The sequence below is a fragment of the Dasypus novemcinctus genome, chromosome 3 (assembly GCF_030445035.2).
Source record: "Dasypus novemcinctus isolate mDasNov1 chromosome 3, mDasNov1.1.hap2, whole genome shotgun sequence".
Taxonomy (NCBI): domain Eukaryota; kingdom Metazoa; phylum Chordata; class Mammalia; order Cingulata; family Dasypodidae; genus Dasypus; species Dasypus novemcinctus.
In genome coordinates, this window is record NC_080675.1 from 7,006,258 (window position 1) to 7,027,215 (window position 20,958).

At 48.3% G+C, this 20,958-nt stretch overlaps 2 protein-coding genes across 4 annotated transcripts in view; one reads left to right on the forward strand and one right to left on the reverse strand.

Moving 5' to 3' along the window:
• Nucleotides 1–3,522, forward strand: part of CCDC85C (coiled-coil domain containing 85C) — a 76,609-nt gene extending 73,087 nt beyond the window's left edge. For both annotated transcript variants that reach the window (XM_023589392.3, XM_004447686.4), the window contains 2 exons: nucleotides 256–354; nucleotides 1,127–3,522. In XM_023589392.3, the coding sequence (XP_023445160.1) occupies nucleotides 256–354; nucleotides 1,127–1,216 (189 nt within the window). In that variant the 3' untranslated portion in view covers nucleotides 1,217–3,522. The remainder of the gene's footprint in view (nucleotides 1–255; nucleotides 355–1,126) is intronic.
• A 434-nt stretch (nucleotides 3,523–3,956) lies between these two features.
• The window catches only part of CCNK (cyclin K), a 31,532-nt gene continuing 14,530 nt past the window's right edge, over nucleotides 3,957–20,958 (reverse strand). For both annotated transcript variants that reach the window (XM_023589398.3, XM_004447687.5), the window contains 10 exons: nucleotides 18,971–19,219; nucleotides 18,407–18,488; nucleotides 16,902–17,033; nucleotides 13,330–13,435; nucleotides 12,786–12,843; nucleotides 11,821–11,990; nucleotides 11,197–11,465; nucleotides 10,403–10,436; nucleotides 7,638–7,709; nucleotides 3,957–5,211 (listed from right to left, as the gene is read on the reverse strand). In XM_023589398.3, the coding sequence (XP_023445166.1) occupies nucleotides 4,586–5,211; nucleotides 7,638–7,709; nucleotides 10,403–10,436; nucleotides 11,197–11,465; nucleotides 11,821–11,990; nucleotides 12,786–12,843; nucleotides 13,330–13,435; nucleotides 16,902–17,033; nucleotides 18,407–18,488; nucleotides 18,971–19,167 (1,746 nt within the window). In that variant the 5' untranslated portion in view covers nucleotides 19,168–19,219 and the 3' untranslated portion in view covers nucleotides 3,957–4,585. The remainder of the gene's footprint in view (nucleotides 5,212–7,637; nucleotides 7,710–10,402; nucleotides 10,437–11,196; nucleotides 11,466–11,820; nucleotides 11,991–12,785; nucleotides 12,844–13,329; nucleotides 13,436–16,901; nucleotides 17,034–18,406; nucleotides 18,489–18,970; nucleotides 19,220–20,958) is intronic.

Here is a 20,958-nt window from a genome sequence, read left to right on the forward strand (position 1 = left end):
CCATGGGGTGCCGGGACCCTGTCTGAGGGACGTCCCTGCCCATTTTGTCCGCAGCTGGGAGACGGGGTGCAGCCCTCAGTGTCCCTGAGGGTGGGAAGAGCAGAGGAGTGTGGGACAAAGTGCCACGGTTCCCCTGCAGTCCTGTCCCCAGTAGAGGAGGCCGGGGCTCGTGGGGGCCCCCTGCAGCCAGGGGCCAGGTGTGCGTGGGCGCCCGTCTCCCGCCGCCTCCGCCCCTGACCCCACGCCCCCGACCAGGTCCTGGAGGTGCACGAGAACCTGGACCGGCAGCCCCAGGACAGCTGCGAGGAGGACCTGAGCGAGAAGGAGAAGGCCATCGTCCGCGAGATGTGCAACGTGAGCGCCCCGGGGCCACTGCGGGGCGGGGGCAGGAGGGCGGGGGCAGGAGGGCAAGGCGGCCGGCTCCCGAGGGCTGCCTCCTCCTGCACGACCTCCTTCCCCACCGGCTCAGCCAGGCGGGGGACCCTGGCACAGAGACCTGCAGAGCTGGGGAAGGGGCTCGGCAGAGGCAGCCCCTCCCCGGGTGGAACCCCGGCGCCCCCCCTCCAACCCTTCCCAGAGAGGGCGGCGGCAGAACAGGGTGCCCCTCTCTGCAGGTCTGCTGGCACCCCCCGATGGCGGGCAGCGGCGTGGGAGGGGCCCAGGGTTGGGCGCATGGGCCGAGAGTCTCGGGGAGCCTCCCCCGCAGGCCCGTGGAGCTGGCTCGGCCTGGGCTCCCGGCAGCTCGGCTCCCTCTGCGTGCCCAGGGGGGGGCCCCTTGTCCCTACCCCCGGCCAGCCTTGGCCACCGTTTGGACACTTGCCGGAGCCAGCAGGCGGGGGCGTCCTGGGGCCAGCTGGGGCTGCACAGCGCCGCCCGAGCTCCCAACGCCTCCCCTCCGACGGCTGCCTGCTGGGTCCCTGGGCCATTTGACAGCCCCAAGGCCGCACCCACGCCCGCGATCGTCAGGATGGCAGGCCCATCGCGATGGTCTCGGCCTCTCGGGCCTCCCGTGGCCTCGGTTTCCCTCCTGGCCCCACGGCTCTGAAGACCTGGGTGATTCTGTTGAGCAGGACGCAGTGGGCCGAGCTGGGGGCCTGCGCTCACCCGGCGCCCTTCTTCCCCACAGGTGGTCTGGAGAAAACTGGGAGATGCCGCCAGCTCCAAGCCCTCCATCCGGCAGCACCTGTCTGGGAACCAGTTCAAGGGGCCTTTGTAGGGCCGTTCCTCCGTGGGCGCAGACTGGCCTGGCATCCGAGGGGGAGCACGCGGGGGGCGTGGGCAGGGCTTCCGGCCGAGCCGCCGTCTTGGCTTCCTATGGTGAACTGTACTTAGGACGCTGCCCCCGCCGGCCAGGCCTCCACCCCACCTCTCACCAGCACTGGGAAGGGCAGCGGCCGCCAGGAGAGCAGCCCGGACGAGCTCGTTTTCTCCTGGCACCGTCATGAAAGGCGGAAGCTGCTTCCCAGAACCCAGGCCTGGGGCTGTCACAGGCTCGTGTGTCCCAGCCTCGGTGGACAGGCATCTTGTCCAGTCCGGAGCCCATCTTGGGTCGGACCCCAGGCCCACCGAGTTGGGAACGGGGCCACTCGGCGGTGCCCGTGGCAGGCTGGAGGCTGTGCCCTGGCCCCTTCTCTGACCTGCAGCCCTTGGAGCCCGGGGCTCCTACCCCTGGGGCCCCGTGCCCAGCCGCCCTGACGCCAGCTGCTGCTTGTTTTGGAGTCCGGCCCCCCTGCCCACCCACGGTGGGCGGTGCCCGTCTTCTTGGGTCCCTGCTGCCCAGAGCCTGAGCCACCCCCGCTCGGGGGTTCTCCTGATAGGCTGGAAGGCCCCGTGGAAAGGAGGCCAAACTCTCCAGATGGGCAGTGCTGGGCCACTAGGCTGCCAGCTGCGGGCTTCCCCAGGTCACTGTGCCCAGAGCTGCAGGGGCCTTGGGTGACAAGGGCTCTGCCCGCCTTCCGAGGAGAGAGCCTGCCCCGGCTGCTCTGTGGCTTTGCCGCCTCCCGGTAGGGGCACGTCGCGCTCCCCTCCCCTCTGGGTCTCGGGGGCCTCAGACGTGAGCGGGCAGCACAGCCCCCTCCTGGCAGGGCTCTGGGCATCAAGATGACCAGGTAGAAAACTAACGTGCTCTCTCATGTGTGAGGAAGATGAGTCCCTGAGGGTGACAGAGGCACACTGAAAGTAGATCCCAGCTCTCTCCTCAGCACCCCAGGGCCCATGCCCTTCTTTGTTCTCTTCCTCCCTCCTCCAGCGGTGCTGTTTCATGCAAAGCGAGCCCTCCTTGAAAAGCCCAAAGTTGTCTTATTCAGCCAGGGGAGGGGAGATGGCTTCCTGCCCTGCTCGCCAGCGCCACTGGGTGGCGGCTCTCGGCACCTACTGCCCTCTGAGTTTACTGCGTAGTCAGCAGGGCTGTGGGAGCAGAGTCCAAAGAACCATAGAGCAGCTCTGAGGGGGGTGGGCCCACCCTGGGTGGGGGCCGGGTTTGGGAGCCACCCTGAGCACAGGTTGACTTGGCCACCACTGAAAATAAGCAATAAGGGCTCCTGGGACCTGCAGGTTGACCCAGGAGGGAGCAGGCCACTACGGGGCCTCCTGCTCTGGGGGAGGTGACCTTGCCCCTCGGGCTGTCTGGGCAAATGGTGGGGCTGCAGGCCCCTCTGGCACCCCCCTGCAGGTGCTGCCTGAGCCCACACTGCACGGGACGGCTTTCTAGACAGACTTAACGGGCTGTTTGAGAAAGCCAGCGGGGACACTGGGTGGTGCTGGCGGCCGCAGCCCTGGCCCTGCCTCTCCCTCCGCTGAGCCTCAGCCTCCCTGCTCCTGGGGTGGGGGCTGCTGCTGAACTTGGTGTCCTTTCGTAAAGGCCCTTTCCGTTGCCGAGCCTCCGGTTCCAGAGGCTGCACGCCCAATGCTAGTCCTCCTTTGGCTTCAGCTCCCACTGTGATGGGTGTCACCCAGCCCCACCCCGGGGGCTACGCTCATCCTGGAATCAGTCTGCTGAGCACATTTTTTAGGGTGGCACATTTTTATCCAAAAGTTCTTAGCTGTACATCAGTGTTTAAAGAGAAGAAAGTGACCTTTTTTCTTAACTTGACAGAAAACAAAATACATACTACTGATTTTTTTTTTTTTAAGAAGCAAACTAAGTGCATGACTGCGGACGGTAGAGTTGTATATTTTTCATAAGGTGGGGAGAAGTATTTGTGCTGCTTTCTGGGAGTGGGCTGGCCAGGCTGGCTGCTCTCCCGGGCCCTGGCAGCTGCGCTGTTTTCTGTAGAATGTGACTGAGGCGAGGACTGGAGCCCACCCTGCCTCCCACCCCAGACTCTGTAGGAGCTGGAAGCCCCTTAGCCTCGTGAGCCCATTTCTACCTTCTATTGAATCACTTTGATTTGGGGAGAGAAAAATAGAACTTTTTGATAGTGTGGTAAAAACATTGATTTGAACTATTTTAGTAAAAGGAGTAAAAAGATTGTGATAGTGTATACTTTGTGCTAGATAAATAAAGGCCTCTTGGGAAGCCTCTGTAGCAGGTGCTGTGCGTGTTTGGGTTGCGGGATGCCTGGGAGCGCAGCGCGCTGGGCCTGGCCTAGTGCTGGATCTTTTCCTGGATGGAGCTCCGGTTCCCAGGGTGCCGGTCAGGACCGCTGCTCACAGGCTGGACGGGGAGGCTTGCCGAGCGAAGCCCTCTGAGGCGTGAGCCTGCACTCTATGAAGGTCCACCTCCCCTGTTTCTAAATGATTTGCAATCAGCCTGTTCCTCCAAAGAAAACCCACACAGGCACGGCTGGATGCAGCAGCCATGGGGGGAGGGGTGGGCAGGTTCCCAGGCTAGCCCTCCAGGTGCCCCCGGTGAGGTGTGGTCTGGCTGGAAAGCCAAGCCTCTCCTGGACACCATTGCTCCGTCTCTCGGCTCCATGGAGGCTGCAAGGCCCCATCCTCCCACAACAAACAAGGGGCAGGTTCAAAACTGAGTTTATTGGATAACTGACTGAAGGTTTGTAACCAAGGTGGAATTCACAGTATGTTGTCACAATCACGCTTAAAAAATATATCTTTATGTACAGGAATTTGCAAATAGATGTAAACATACATTATTTTCCAAGTACATTTCTTCCCTTCTCCCTGGAGAATAAAGAAAAAAGTCATCGGACAAGGCAACCCCTTGGAATAATTTTAATACAATAGATGTAAATCAAAAAAGTGGTTCTTCTGACTGACTGGGTGTCAGGGGAGAACCTGCATGAAGATGGCAGGAACAGGGTGACTTGATGGAACTATTTAAAATAGGCACTGACTTCTAGAAGGAAGGTCACTCCTTGCTGAAGTGCCTGACGGAGCAAGTACGGCTGGCGAGCCTCTCCTCTAGCAGAAGGCAGCCCCGCCGACAGCCTGCTCCCTTTGTCCAGATGCAGGGGCCACCCCACTCTCACTCCACCTGTCTGTTTCTTTCCTTACTTCAACTGCCCAGCCTTAGACAAGGCACCCTGCAGCTTACCCACTCAGGCTACTCTTCAAGTTGATTAGAAAAACTTTTGTTCTAAAAAAAAATGAAAAAACAACAACAACAACAACACAAAATGACGCGTTATCTCATCCAGGCTGCCCGGCCCAGCCCCCCTACTGGAGGCATGCCTGGTGGGGGAATGGGTGGGGGTACGGGGGGCTGTCCTCCGGGGGGCACGGCTGGAGGTGGGTAGCTAGCTGGTGGGAGGCCCAAGCCTGGAGGAGGGTGCGGGGGGACTGCATGAGTGGGGGGCAGGCGTGGAGGTGGGGGTGGGAAGTTGGGGTTGTAGGTGGGTGGTGGTGGGGGGTAGCCAGGAGTTGGGGGGGGGATATTAGGCGGGGGGAAGGAGGCGGGTGGGGGGGGCACAGGTGGTGGGGGTGGGTTGGGGGGGTAGACGTGGGGGTGGTAGGGCAGGTGCGTGGGTGGGCCGTAGGCTGGGGGCAGGGCGCCGTAGGTGGGGCCCTCGGTCTTCATCAGGGACTGCAGGTTCTGGTAGCCCTCTCCCGACATGTAGGAGCTGGTGGTGGACATCCCTGTCATGTAGCTGGAGGGGGGCGGAGGCGGCGGCCGGTGCGGGAGTGGTGGGGGCTGGTGCACTGGGGCCGGGTGGGCCGGAGGGGGGATCTGGACTTTGGGGAGGTCGCCAGCATCCACGGGGCCCGGCGGCTCAGCCTCGCCTAAGGCAGCTGCGAGGGGAGGCTTCCGGTCTGCAGAGAGAAAAGTCACCGCGCGGTCAGGCCTTGCACAGCCCACAGGCAGCACCCACCCTGCTGTGAAGATGCTCTGGGCAGAGGTTGGCCTCGGTCACTACCTTGGAGCGGAGAAGCCCTGAGGCCATGGGCTCTGCAGTGTCCCCACAGCCACCCCACAGTGGCCTGGCTCGGTGACTAGGCCCTCATGGGCTGCTGCCATTCTCCCAGGGCCAACTTTACAGAGAAGCCTGAGCAGCTGTAAGCTTGGTGGTCAGATGGCACCCAGGCCTCAGGCCAAGCCAAGAGTGACAGAAAACCTGAGCTACTGCTCAAATGAAAGCAGAGACAGTTAAAATAATACCGTACAAGGTTCTGCCATTCCCAATGTACCCCCCTCAAGGTAGCAACTCTGGTTCCATTTTACTGAAGACAAGAAAGACCAAACCATATGATCACTCCCAGAAAGCAGTTTCCTCAGAGGACACGTGCGAGTGTGTGTGGCTGTGTGCACGCGTGTGAGCAGGCCTGAGCACGTCTGTGGGGCACCGCCTGCACCGAGCGTCCCTGACCCTCCCATGCTCGGCGCGGGGCCTGGCCCCCTGCAAGCCTCATCTAACACAGTGCAGGCTGTGCCCCCCAGTCACAGCCACACCCCTGGAAGATGACAGCAGAACACCCCTAACGTTCAGGTGTCCTTTCCCAAGGCAGAAGTCAGAGACACAAATCACACCACAGGGGTGCGGGAGACCCCAAGGAGCAGATGTGGCCTCGGAGGCGGCTCTCCAGTGTCCAGAGCGTGTCTCTCAAGTCCCACGAGTGCCACTTTGGCGCCAGGCAGACAGAGTGTGTGTTCTGAGGGTGCAGGTAGGACACTAAGGTGCAGGGCGCCAAAACAACCAGGAGTCTGGCTGCTTTCCCAGCACCACGGAGCTGCCACGCCCGCCACTCCCTCTGCCAAAGCTCGGCTGACTCCCTCAGCAACAGCAGCACGGCCAGGGCTGACTCCGCCACACCACCCCTCACGGCGGGACAGCAGAGGCCAGGCACACCTGCAGAGACTCCGCCGTGCTCCAGGTCGGGCTAGGCACCCTCTGGTTCCAGAAGCCAAGTGAAGGGATACACACCAAGTACAGCCCTCAAGGCCTGCACACAAAAGTGCCACCATCTTAGGTTCTCTCACTCCACAGCCTGCTGGGCCTATAATCAGCCCTTAAAACTCATCTCTGCTAGTCCCCGGTGTGCTATCCCTCCTTTGTGACCAAACTAGAAGAAAAGGTGGTCTCTTTCCAGCACATCTTCTTCCTCTCAATACTTGCTCCTGACATCTGACTTGTGCAAAGCCAAAAAAGCACCCTCTTACCACCACCGGTGATCTCGACATCCCTTCACCGGAACCTTTCTAGCTCCTTTATTCACTCTCAATCACCACAGACTTCCTCTCTTCTAACCCTTCTGAGTCTCCCCTTCTGCAAAAGACAGCTAAAAACTGTGCACTGCGGCCCGTGTATGTGGCAACTCCAGCAGCTGCTCTTACCTCCACCTTCAAGCACGGTGGCTGTCAACACTGCTGCTGCCCGGCTCCAGGCTCCACCCTCCATCTGCTCTCCCGCCCCTACCACCAGATGCTGCTCAAATCCTACACCCAGGCCTGCCTTGCAGCTGCCTGCTCCGAGGACACTGTGCCTCTCATGCTACAGGAGCTGAAATGAGAGGCACATGCCCAACAACCGAAAAGAGCTGATGCAACATTGGATAGGAGAAGCAGCTGGAATATCTACCACCCGTTAGAAAACACAATAATTCCTGCATTCCCTTGAATGTTTGATCTTCTGAAATGTTGCCATGTGTAAAGGATGCTAGTCTTTACAATTATCTTCCTACAATTTTAGTGATGACAAGGAAGCTTTCTAGTTCACTGTGTAACTGTTGAAAACTTTCCACTGTTTATTTTACACTCCACGTGTCTGTGAACAACTGCTTCGTCTTCAAAATGTACTCAGAAGATGTCCTGCCAACAGGAAGCAGATGTGAGCGAGACTGCAGTCTCCTATCTACAGCAATCCTGCCTGGATTTAGGAAAATGTTCATAAATTGGCAGGGTTTTGTTTTTTTGATTTTAAATCCACTTATTCTGTGTAGGCTGGCTTTTCTTTTTTTATTCTCAACAGTTACACAGTGAACTAGAAAGCTTCCTTGTCATCGCTAAAACTTTTTTTATATGTGATAGATTAGACAATATTCAGGTATACTTGGATTTAGACCATCTACAAAGCACCTGGCTTGTAAAAGTAAAAGGAAACCTTGAAAGACCGTGGTCATTGCTGCCTTAGCTGCCTGGCTACCCAGACTCCTTTGTGGCAGTGCTTCCCCAGGGCCCCTCAGTGGCCCTTCAGAAAAGCGGAGAAAAGCAGGTGCTCCCTGACCTGCGGCTGCGGCCTTACCTGGAGGTGGGTGGGCCGGAGGCATTGGTGGGTGAGTGGTCTCGATTTTGGGGATTTTTGGTGGTGGTGGTTCTAAAAGGAAAAAATGGATTAAAAAAACACTCATGCCTCTTTTCATGTGAATAAACATGTCAAAAAGAAAAAAAAAGAAAAATGTACTGTTCAGGGTTTTTAGTGAGAAGTTAAAACCAAGGTTTTAAGGCAGGGGTTCTTAACCAGGGGTCCACGGACCTGTGATTTTGAATTGAAAAAAAATTTATTTCTCTCATCTCAAACTGCAATCTAGCATTTCAGTTCTAGATTGCATACATTCACTTATGAATGTATGCAATAAAGAAATTATAGGGAAGGAGATGTGGCTCAACTAGTTGGGAGCCTGCCTACCACATAGGAGGTCCTAGATTCGGGGACCCAGTGCCTCCTGGAGAAGGCGAGCAAACAATGAGCAGACAGCCGAGAGAACCATCTGGGGGAAGGAGGACTAAATTAATAAAAATAAATAGTAAATAAATAAATAAATTACAGTAGAATTCATTTTACCTGACTGGCAAAGGGGTCCGTGGAACAAAAAGGTTAAGAAGCCCTGCTTTTAGGGAACATGAGGAAGGCGTCAGAGAAACTATTATGCATCCTGTTAAAATAACAAACCAAAGCAAACAGCACTTGGCTGGCCTCAAAAAGCCCTCCAGCATCCAAATCTACCCCAACTTCCTCGCTGGAGCATTTAAGACCACTTTTTCCATCCACATGAGAACAGAAGAGCAACATCTTTAGTTACCAGGCCTGGTGTCTTTACCAGGATAAGTAACAAAGAGATAGGCCCCCAAAAAGAGAATTAAAACAAACAAAAAAACAACATACAAAAGAGCAAGGCCCCGAGCAGCCAGTGTAAGGCCACCAAGCCCAGCCGAGAGCTCTCGAGACATCTCGCCCCGCACTCGTACTTGAACACACTGTAAGTTCACGTTGCCTCACTGCCTGCATGTTAACTGGTTGTTAGTGGCGGTCTAGAGGCAGTGTGTGGACAAGGGGAAGAAAGTGACAGCTGACACAAGCAGCCAGCAGGGGCCACTGCCCCCACCCCCAGGAGGAGCGAGCTGCTGCACGCAACCAGCCTCCACGGTGAGGCACCGAGCCGGGGTGCACGGAGGCCAGGGCCTTCTGTCTGAGGAGGCACAGAGCACTCACATTTGAAAAGACCTCCGTCTTTCTGTATGTTTGCTTTTATGTTTTGGCTCTTTTTTCCTGAAGCTCTGGCTTGTTCAATACTCTGCCTGGAGTCCCCCTTTCTCTTGAATTCTGTCCCAAACACAGACCTAACTCAAGGTCCGAAGACCTCTTCCTTTTCCTCAGAGATCAAATTCCAAGTGGGTGAACATGTACCTGCTTGTCGCTCTGATCTCTCCTACAAAACTGTGGATCTGAACTTCCCAGCTCCATCCTTCGACTCACCAGTTAGCACCTTGCATCCCACCTTTTTTCTCTGCCTCTTGTAAGCTGTATGCTCTCATGTCAGGCACCCCAGTGCCAGACCCCTCCCTCTCTTCCCAGAGTCTGTCAAGTGACTAGGTTGTCTGGATCAGCGCTGTCCAACAGAAGCAGGAAAGCCACATTCATCATTTAAAATGTCAGTCCCCATGGCTTGTGGCCCTGGCCAGTGCAAGGCTAGAGCCAACCTTTATGCTCACCTTTCTGGCCACTCTGCTGACTCTACCATCAACAGGGTTCACTCACAGGTTTGCAAGCTGTCTCCCCATTCCCAACCGTGTGCCCTATGTACTGCTGCCAGGAAACTGTCTAAAAAGGAACTCCAACTTTGTCATTCCCCTGCTCAAAAATCTTCAGTGGCTCCCCACTCCCTGTGCAAACTCCATATTCCTTCAGTTGGATCAGGTCAGTCCTATCAAAAGCTACTCCCTTTCACCTCTTCACATTCCATTAAGATTCCTCTCTCCGTTTCCCCAAAAACCTTCGTTCCTCTGCTCACTTGAGTCCTTCCACCAGAATGCCCCACACCTTCACCTCCAGCTGTTCAAAGGCAGCTCACCTGTCAAAGGTCCTCCTTAGAAGTCACCACAAAGCCTGCTTTCTGTCTTGCTTACACACTCAGCACCTGTCTTACCTCACTTATGCACTTCTGAGAGGCAAGGTCCAAACCCTACTCTTTGGGGTCTCAAACTGTCAATTCGGTGCTAAAAAAATTCACTGATACCCAAAACCATCATTCCCCTGAAGATGCTGCAAATCATCCAACCTTGGGCTCCACAAATGTGGGTGGAAGAAAAGGGTTTAAAAGAGGTCTATGTAAGCAGCAGGCCCATGATGCGCTGCAGGTCCTGGGGCAGCCCTCCTCCTACCACCACTAGGCCTGTTGCTTTGTGTTCCATATAGGTACTCCATGGTCCCGTGATGCTTGTCTACTTTGAGGGGATTAACTAATATTTAAAAATAAACATTGCTGTAATAGTTCTGTGTTTGTAATTGCATTTTAATATGTGTTACTGAGTACATTTTTACTGCCTCTAACTTTTTTTGTATTCTATCTTTTGTCAGAGTACAATCTAAAAATATAAGGCGAGGGTATAAAGAGAGCAGAGTACTTTTTCTGGCAGGCAGGTAATAGGGTTATTGATAGACTCTAAATTAAAATTTTAAGGCCAATCTAAATCTGAAAAGAAACAATGTTTTCTAGAGAATCAATGAATTTCGAGTTTTGACATACAGAAATACAAAACAAAAAGCAGAACATTAGAACAGGAAATTACCTGCGGCTTTGTTCTCTTCTTTGGGAGAAACAACCTGTAACAAGAGAAGATACACCATTGTTAACTGGGATCCCAGGGACTGTGAATGAAAACATGGATCGCCAGGTACTGACAGACTCATCGCAAGAGAAACATGGGCAAGTTCAAAATTATTTCAGGACTGAGCTTGTAGGGCAAACCATGGCATCTAATAGCTCATCATTTCTGGGTCTTATTTTTTCTCATCTTCAGATTGGACAGAATTATTAACTTTTCTCTGTCATTACTAACTTTCCAGACCTCCTAAGGGCCCCCGCCTAAATCTGATCTGGGGTGTTTGCAGAGGAGTGATTTCACATGGCTTCCTTTGGGGCTATCCTAGGACACATGGAGTCCTTCAGTGGCAGGCTGGCTACCCTGGGAAGGTATTCCTACCACTAGAAACGTTTACAAACACCGCATGTCGTTTAAAGGACTGTTCATATGACTGGCACATACTACTGAGCCGGAAGAGCAGTGCAGAGGCAACTCATTGTACAGACAACAGACCCCGACAGGATTAAGGGACCTACAAAGACGCCTCGGCCAGCCAAGGCTGCGTCTGGACGAGGACGGAGCCTTCCTGACTCCGAGGCAGCCTTCAACCACACTGGTTTTCAGGCTCCCCAGGGACATGTGGCCAGACCGTGGTTTGGATGAGTCACTGCCCACGTTGGTGTTCCAGGCAACCCCTTGTAAGTGGGAAGAGCACCCAGGTGGAGTGTGGCCACCGTGGCAGAACACTAGGCCGAGAGGCCCCACCGAGGCCCACTCACCACAGCACGTTTAACCTGTCTGGGAGGACTGGGCTGTGGAGATGGTTTCTTGGGCTGCTGCACGGCTTGCTGCTGCTGTTGAGCTGGCTGCTGGGAGTCCTTCTGCGGAGGCTGGGAGGGCTCAGGGCCTTGAGCCTGTTGTGACTGTTGTACTTGTGGCACTTGTGGTGTAGGTTGAAGAGATGGGGGCTGCTGGAGCTGATGGGGGGTGTGATGAGGCATCTGTTGTTTCCCTTGTGAGTAAAGATCCAGGATTTGGTGGCAGATGTCTAAACGACAGGCAGTGATTACACTTACCTCAAATTGCTATTTGAAATAAAATCTTCCCTAGGAAAAAAAATCAGCCCATATCGCCTTTGGCTACAGTTCTCCTTGGACCAAGAAGGAGGGATCACACTTTCAACTCTGCCTAGTTCTGTTGTGCATAGCACAGGTGCACATTTTTAGCTCACCAACAGCTCACCATGTGCTTGGACAGAGTGAAAATTATAGAATTTGAAGATGCTTCTGAAAAATAAATTATATATGCCCTTTTGGGAAAATCTATTCTTGGGATTCAGGCTTCACAAGGAAGACTGGTCTAAACAAGGAACACCCCTGCAGAAAGCCCAGCATGCCCCATACCTTCCAAAACGTCAACAGGGACATCTTGAACAAACTGCTCCCACCATCTCCTATACATGGGTTTGGAGGTCCACTCCTGTATTTCAAATTTGCACAAACGTCCTGCGAGATACATCACTGCTACTGCAATGATCTCTGGTTCCCACTGCAGTGACAAGGTGGTGCAAAGACTGGTTCAATAAGGAAAAAAAGGTTACTTGAATTGTACATGAGAAAGTATTTATGATTAATTAATCCAAGGCATAGAAATGTCACATTTAAACTTTGATTTACTTATTCTCCCCTAAACATGAGTAAAGTATTACAGATAAAAAAATAAAGCCTTCAATTACTTTAACCAGTTACCAATTTTTTCCTTGGAGAATCAGAAGAATTCTAGCACATTCAAAGGCTGCTGTCATGAAATACAAATGAAAGTGGTTTACGTTTTACAAACCACTGAAATCCTAGCCACTGCACTCTTTCTTCAACTGAAGTTTTATGAAGAGCTTGAGTGTTATGTAAATCAAATATGGGAGGAGCTGCTGACCACTGTGGGGCCGGGAGGACTGCAGGATTCCAAGTGCCCCCCAGGTACCCCGTCTCCCACTGCGGTGCCACATCACATGTATCCCTAGGCTTGGAGATCATTACGAGGAAGTATATTTTTGCAGAACAAACTGGGTTCCAGAGCATTCAGTTGCCAGAATGCTCTGGTGCATTGTTTTGGACTTGCGTTTCAAAACGGTGATAAAATTTCAGCTTCTCACACCAGCATAACATGGCGGAGCAGAAAGAAACTCCTCTGCTGTGAAGCAAATGGCCTGGACTTTAGCCCCAGCTCTGCCATTAACTGGCTTTTCAAGCTGGAGCAGGTTAGCGTCCTCTGATACAAAATAAGGGTTTTGGATTAGATGATCCATGAAGTCCCCATCTGTTTTCTTTTTTTTAAACACATTTAGAATTAAACATTCTAACATGTTTACCTGTCATTTACAAATGTCCATGCCATTTGAACCAACTTTTGAATTTTGTTTTTATCACCTAGAAATGGGAAAAAAGGTAAATTAATGGTAATAGAAAAAAAAAAAAAAAGAATTCACAAGAAGCAACAAGTATTTATTCAGAGCCTACAGTGTACTCAGTACCACCACAGCAAAGTGCTCCCACGTGGGAAATGAGGACAAAACCACGTGGGCCCAAGTCCTGTCTCTGTTCCTCCTTTCCACATGGCCTATGCTGAACCACTACGTAAAGGAAACCAGGCTCCAAAGTAAGTTAATTAGGCTATTTAAAGAATTCTGACTCATTTTCCTGCCTCATATCACTCGGCATCTGGATGACTATTTATGCACGAAAGCAAGTGTACTGGCAGCTATAATACTGAGTATGCCTGGGCAAACTATGGTGAGGTACACACACCAAATTTTCTGTTTTCTTCTTTTGGGAAGCATAATGTAAGCGTAATCAAATTATGAAGACTTGATTTCAGAATGAAAAAAATATTTTCACAACTCTCCCCCCCCTTACCTTTGAGTTGTTTTGCATATTTGAGAAGAAACTGGTAAGGATGTTCCACCTGTAAATCAAACTTTATGGTCTGTAGTAAAATTCTCTCCAAAACCATTACTTCTTCCTAAAATTAACATAACAAACATTGGGACACCAACTACAATCACAGTCTCAATAGCATTAAAAAAAAAAGTGAGCATTCCTGTCTTTTTCATTTTTTCACGTTATATTTTAGCAACTATTTTTCATTCCTTTTTTCCTCTTTCCTACTCAGGCTTTTCACATGTTCAGAGAAAACTACAAGTTCTGAAAACAACTAAAAGTAGGAAGACAAAACAATCAGTGAACTAATTGAAAAAATAATGGAAACAAAGTAATAATCCTTAGAAATTTTATTACTTTCAATATACAGGAGTCGCTGTTTAGAAAATAAATTGTTATACTTTATAGATAATTTCACTGAGTTGTAGTTCCTTTCAAGGCCTCTGTTGAAAAAATTCAATCTCAGAAAAATTCATCAAAAATTTTTATTAAAACTTTAAGCAAGAAATTAAGATGATGGCTGGCTCCGTGCAAATTTAGACAGTGCATTAGTTATTATACTAGTTGCATACAGTGTGTGTGAGGGAGAGGCACATCATTTTTGTGTTTAAATCTTCCATCTATCTGAAATAAGCTGCCTCAGTATCATTTACTGAATAAATCACCACTTCCTCTTTTATTTGAATGTTAACTTACATCCTAAATTATCTATCTAAATAAGTATAAATACGTGAATAAAATCTTTCTGTTAATGGATTTGTGTGTCTATTTGTACCAGGATCAAAAGGACTTAACATTTGATAAGGATAGTTCCATTATTATTCCTCTTTCTCAAAATATTTTTCATTTTGCATTTTTTCCCCTAGATGAATTTCAGTGTCATTTCTGAAAAAATAAAACTTATTGATGTTTTCTGATTGAGAACTCTCTGAATTTACAGAACATTTTAGAGAAAAGGGACATTTTAACTACATTGACTCTGTCAAAAATTTATTTATTTATGATCTTCTTTTTTGGCTCTTTAGTAGTTTTAAAGTTTTTTCTCTCCCCACAGGGTTTTCAGAGATTTCTTATAAGGTTTACCACTGGTAAATTTACTGTTGGTATTGTAGAACAGAATCCCCTCTTTTATTATGCTTTCTAACTCATGTCCACAGTTATTTCTTGAATTCAACCACTGACTTGCCTGAATGTATCAAACACTCAAGGACAACTTACAATACAATTAGGGCATCCTGTGTGGGAAGAGCAATGAGGGAGAATTCTTATTTGGCACCAGAGGAGAAAGGGCTTTGTAGGGGATTTAAAATCTCATTGTTAGTAGTGGCATAAATCCACTAGCTCAGGGAAGTAGCATCCAGAAAGAGCATACATGTAGCCAACTGGCTTTCATTTTGAAGTATGGTATTATTTCACAGAATATGACATGACTCTATAATGACCTATTCCAAATGGCATGACAAGACTAAGGTTTTCCTACCCAGTTTCCTCACAAACACTTCAGAAAATAGTAGAAATGTTCACAGTATAAAACACCCTAACAATGTGGTTTTTCACCTGTTTTTGTCATTACCTATTTCCCAGAGCTTCAACATTTCTTCTAAATTTAGAAACCACCTTTTACCAAGAGTACCAGGCTGCATCCCATACACTATTGCCCCCACTTTGTTTTTCAAACATTCAATTAATGGGGTAATTACAGGTCTTTGTGCAAACATTATTCCTCAGGAAAGTTTCCCCTAGCCCCGTACCTGGCTGGGTCCTCACATTGAAAGTTCTCATAGCACATTTTAATTACCCTTTATGTAATATTTATTACAGCTTCTAATCTGATTTAGATGATTATTTGATTAAAATCTATCCCTCAACTGAAATATGCATGAGAGCAAAGATCATGTCTTTTGTCAACTGTTTTATGTCCAGTACTTAATTCAGTGGCTGGAACAAGTATTTTTTTTTTTTTAAATATATGACAAACTAATACTTTGGGGAAAAACTAAAAAGTCACAGTTAAAAACCATTCCCTTTTTCTATTTCCTTGGGGCACTGGAACCAAAGAACTCCTACTTCATTGTGCCTGGAACAGGTCTTGGTTTCCTGATTTGATGATACATGGGTAAAGGCTGAGTGAAAGGCGACTTCTCCAGAGTACCCTGAGGCAGTTTGGCCCTTGCGTTGTGGCCGTCCCACTTCATTGCGGTACCTTAGCTTTCATCAGCCACACAGCTCGTCTGCTTCTTGCAATCAAGACCTAAGTACATGTTCCTATAACTGGACTGTTCCTACTGATCACACAGAGACTCACCACCACACTGAAGACATGCCTGATAATGATACTATTTTCACAAAATTGCATTTTTGATCATTCTTAGTATGAATTCCTAATAGATTCAAATTTTCATAAATAGATGAATAAAACATTGGGGTTTATCTTTAGGCACAAGTAATAGTTACCCATAGTGACAGAATTTACAAAGTATTAATCAAAACCACTATAAGTAAAAATATTCTGGTCCCATTAACTCCTCAAAGCAGGGAGGAAAACGAACATGTACACATTTTATAAATATACATATAAATACTGCTTGGCAGAGAGAAGGATAACTTTGGGTACTGTGGGAGGTAAGACAAGAGTTAGGAAAAATAACCCCGAGAATGGTGTTAAACTTCATCACCTTAGTTAGCATGGCCTGAACTGTGATTTTTAGTTTTTCCCCATAATGTTAATTTACCATTTAGTCACCAAGTATCTGTTGATGCCTGTTCTGTCTAGCCCCTGTATTAGAAGACCCTAGGCAAAACAGATATGGACTCTGCTTTCATGGAGCTTAAGAGTTATTTATGTGATTATTTGATGAAAACCTACCTAATTATGAGCTGTGATAAATGCCATGAAAGATAATAAAGAGGAGCTACAGGATATACAACAGGGAGACCTTGACAAGAATGGGGTGGAAGGAAAGCTGCCACTGGTCCCTGAACGTAGTATTTTTAGAATATAATTTGAAAAGCATGTGTAAAGGTATTTTAGCACCACTTACAGACGCTGGCAGGAGGCGTGGGGAAGGGAGAGGATGGAGGTCGTGACCAGTGCCAGCCTCTGGGGGGATGAAAATAGCTGCTAATATCGATACCTTCTAAAATTCTTGGGAAGCAAAGGACACAGAGCTCATATAGATGTACTTTCTGTCTGACCCAGAAGCTAACTGGAGGTGTGACCCTACCATCATTGCTGAATCTAAGAAGTTAAACTGCTTCTAGGTCTAAAAGAGCTAAAGGCAGTGAAAGGATTTTTGCTCATATCCATTCAATGTGCTAACACTGGTGAAGTGTACAGAACATTGCTTGGCACACTGATAAGCGCTACAGAAATATATGCTACATTCTCTTCCCTCCACTCTTACAGAAGCAAGAAGGGTATGGACCTTCTAGATAAGTCCTTGTGGCAGTCAAGGGACTGGGAGACACAGGGTCTGCAGCCACTGTCAACACAACGTAGTGTACAGTCATGCTGGCAAGAAGAATTAAGAGGGGAAGGTGGGTCTTACCTTTGGGTCATCTCCAAACTGGCCAAATTGTACGTCATTTAATAAACTACGAGCTGTTTTGATGATATCTTTGCATTTTTTTGGTGTTTCTTCTACTTTTCCAGCCAAAAAGAGACAACAAGCGCCTGTCACCTAAAAGAGAGGCATTGCTATCAAAGGTCACACAGAAACAGAAGCCAGAACTTTTGGCGTTTACAATAAACCACCCCCCACCCCCATTCTCCTACCTTCTTCTTTCTCAACAACAAATATTTGAGATTCTAAAAGCCTGAAGAAAATTTTACACACATATTTTACACACCCTCAACATTTTGCTTCAAAAATTATTTAAAATTTAATTTTCTAAAGAAAACATTAAACAAGGTAAATGCCAAAAAGGAATCAAAATTTTTCTTTATATTCTAGCCTTAAAGATAATGACTCCCCAAAAGAGGAGCTTGCTCTGGAAAAAGCAAAAGCAAAACTCAACATGCAGCTGGTGGACTCCACCTTGACCTCATGGCATGTACCTTCTATCTGCTTCCTCCACTGCCACTAACTTGGTTCTGTGCCTACACCATCTGAGGTCGCCTCATGCTCTGTGTTCAGCTTCTTTTGCCCTCCTCCACGCCTCTCTCCTCAACGCCTCTCTCCTCCACACAGTCCTGGTCACAGCATATGCCAGACACTGTGCCGTGGATTCAAAGCTAATTTTGACAGTCTCTCCTTCTTCAAGGACCTCACAAACAAGTGAGGAAGTGAATACACAGAACAAGTAAAATCTTGAAGAAAACCCCAACAGGGTGACCTTACTGTAAGTCTAACCCTGTCATCTTCCTCATGAAATCCTTCAATCAGGTCACTTTTTACCTAGCGAAGTCAAATTTTGTTAGGTGGTCTCACTCTCATCTGACCCTGTCTACTTACCAATCTGGGGTCCTTCCCCATCCCTGCCAATTCGCCCTCCTGCTGGTCTCTGCTGGACCACTGTTCTTCCCGGCTCAGCGGGTCTGAGCCCGCCTGACCTTCAGACCTCACTTACTCTGGGCACCGCTCCTGCACTCTGGCGGAGCCTCCCAGAGGGACTGGAGCTTTCCCTGACTGTACTTCTGTATCCCTCCTGAGGCCTCACTTTCTACCATGTGTTTTGTATATGTCACTCTGCTACTTTGACTAAAAGCTACTTATCTTGGGAAAAAGTTAACGAGGAAATAAACTTTTACCCAAAAGTAAATGTTCAGGAAAAAAAAATATATAAAAAATTTTAAATATAAAAAAAAAAAAGAAGATTCAAACATGGCTGGGGGGGAGGAGAGAATAGTTCAAACTTGATTTTGTTTCTATATATTATACACCAAATAAAATACTTTCTGGTAAAAAAGACAGATTACAATTAGTCCACTAAAATCTGAAGATACTAGAGATTATTCATGAGGGAAATGTGGAAATAATTCATGAGGGAAATACTCTGTGGAAATAAATAATAAATAAATAATAAAGGTTTACAATAAAGTTCAAAGACTTACATATCTTGGGAACTGCTTGAAGGAATGAAACATATAGAAGCGATGAAAATAAATTATTCCAGTTGCCAGGGTATCATAGTGCCTGTTGTTCTGGTTAAGGACTTTAGTAAAGAGTTTTTAGAGATTATGTTCTTAACAAATGTGGAAAAATAATATAGCGAACAACAATATCAAAATCAATGGCAAAACAGGGAGGGCTGGAATCCCTGCATGTCAGAATTCTGGCATAAGGATTACCAAGTGGAAGTTCTATGCTTTTAACAAGGCATGGCTTCACCATCCTTTAGAAATAGTGAGCTGTGATCTTCAGGGGCACATGTCTTCCTTTTGGAGGGTCACCATGCTCAATGGCTAAGTCTACACATTAAAAGATAAACAGGGAATAGATGGCCCTCCCCCTGCCCCTGCCCTGAGCCAAGCAAATCAGAAATAACACTCAAATAACTAAGATATTTAAGCATTATCTTAGTACAGAGATTACTGTACCTTTGGCCTGTAGTAGCTAATTTAATTCTTACAGGGCAGGGGGAGCCTGTCCCTAACACAGACCACAAGAAAAGATACAGCCCCAAACGTGTGCCCACATCAAAGATGAACCGAGCCCCCTCTCGACGGTAGCGGGCCTCAGTGGCTGGATCAAGTCCTTCTAGTTGCGAGGGTGTGTGAGCCAAGTCTTTCTTATCCCAGTACCAACATGGTTTTGTGTGGTCCAGGTTTGCTGAAGCTACTGAAGGGCTTGAATTTTCTTTATTTTCCTTCATTTATTGAAGTAGATTCGTTCTTTTTAGAAGGTTCTTTGAAAATGTTAGAATCCTAAGGGAAAGAGGAAAAAAAAGTTGGGAAGGGTTACCCTACATTATAAGCAATCTCCAGCTTGTACCTGATTTTTGGATCAAAATTTCTCAAAGAAACAGCACTATCAACTGGCAATTAGAATGCAGGCTAATCTCCAAATCAATTAAAAACCTATGGTAAGTGATGCACAGTTCAATAAACCCCAAATTTAGGGAAGCAGACTTGGCTCAATGGATAGGGTGTCCGCCTACCACATGGGAGGTCCGTGGTTCAAACCCCGGGCCTCCTTGACCCGTGTGGAGCTGGCCCATGTGCAGTGCTGATGCGCGCAAGGAGTGCCCTGCCAAACAGGGGTGTCCCCCGCATAGGGGAGCCCCATGTGCAAGGAGTGCACCTTGTAAGGAGAGCTGCCCAGCGCGAAAGAAAGTGCAGCCTGCCCAGGAACGGCACTGCACACACAGACAGCTGACACAGTAAGATGATGCAACAAAAAGAAACACAGATTACCGGTGCCGCTGATAAGGATAGAAGCAGTCACAGAAGAACACACAGCAAATGGACAGAGAGAGCAGACAACTGGGGGAGGAAAGGGGGCGAGGAGGTGAGAGAAATAAAAATCTTAAAAATAAATAAAATAAAAAAATAAACTCCAAATGGTAAGTTTAAAAGAGCATTTCCTCCCCTCTCTTGAGTCTAGTGGGTTAAACCTTAAACCAAACTTTGGAAGAAACTAAGTACATTTCACTTGCCTTTCTGCCTTTCTTCACTAGACATACAGTTCCCTCACACTGGTCTAGTTCTTCAGTAAAACCCAGTCTGTCCTAAGCCCCTAAAAAGACTGATGCTCCAAAATTATCTATCTTTTCAACCCAGCAGCAATCAAAATTCCCCTTTTATAGTCTACTTAGTTTCATTTAGGTACTTTCACTTAGAAATACCACTGGATCAAATGAATTCACATCTGTACAAGTGACTGAACTGAGCAATATAAATTAAGGGCAGGTGTTGTGATTTGGGAGGAAATGGGTAGAAGGAAGTGGACTACCAGGGAAGAAACTCGCTTCAGTTTTTTTCTGCTTTCTCATCCTCTTTCCTTTCTTTCAATTGGAATAAGCAAATTCTTTAAAGAAAACAGCAAAACAAAAAACAAGGACTCTCATCTAGAGACCTTAGTAACATGGGCATTGTTTATAAATGGACCAGAGACTGCAGATATTTTCAAACAGGGCAGCAAAATGGTGCTAAGAGACTGCTGGAACCAGATTAATCCAGCTGGCAAGAATATAAGCGGTTCTGTGGCCAGGCTCTGGGCCAGGGTCCCCATGAGCTAATTTGGAAGCTTAAGTATTCTCACGTCCCTGCCTCATTTCTGGTGAGAGGTGACAAGGCAAGACTGTGACTATTCTCCTCCTCCCTGCACTCCCTGCACCTGGTAGCTCTAAAGGGAAACTGATCTTTCCCCCAACAGGAAGAATGGAGTATCTGGAGAAATGTAATCTGCTTGTAATTTGCACTTTTGTGCATCTGTATTGGGCAATGTTGGCAAATGGGGGAGACCAGCTTTCATAAAGCCTCAGGAAATATGAAGAGCTAATAATGAGATGTCATACTGAGAGACCATTTCTTGCCTGTCAAATTGGCAAAAATTCAAAAGTTTAATAACATATATTCTCTGTGGCTAAGGCCAGAGAGAAGCAGGCAATCTCATATATTGCTAGGCTGGTGGGAGAACAAAATGGTACAACTTTCAGAGACAG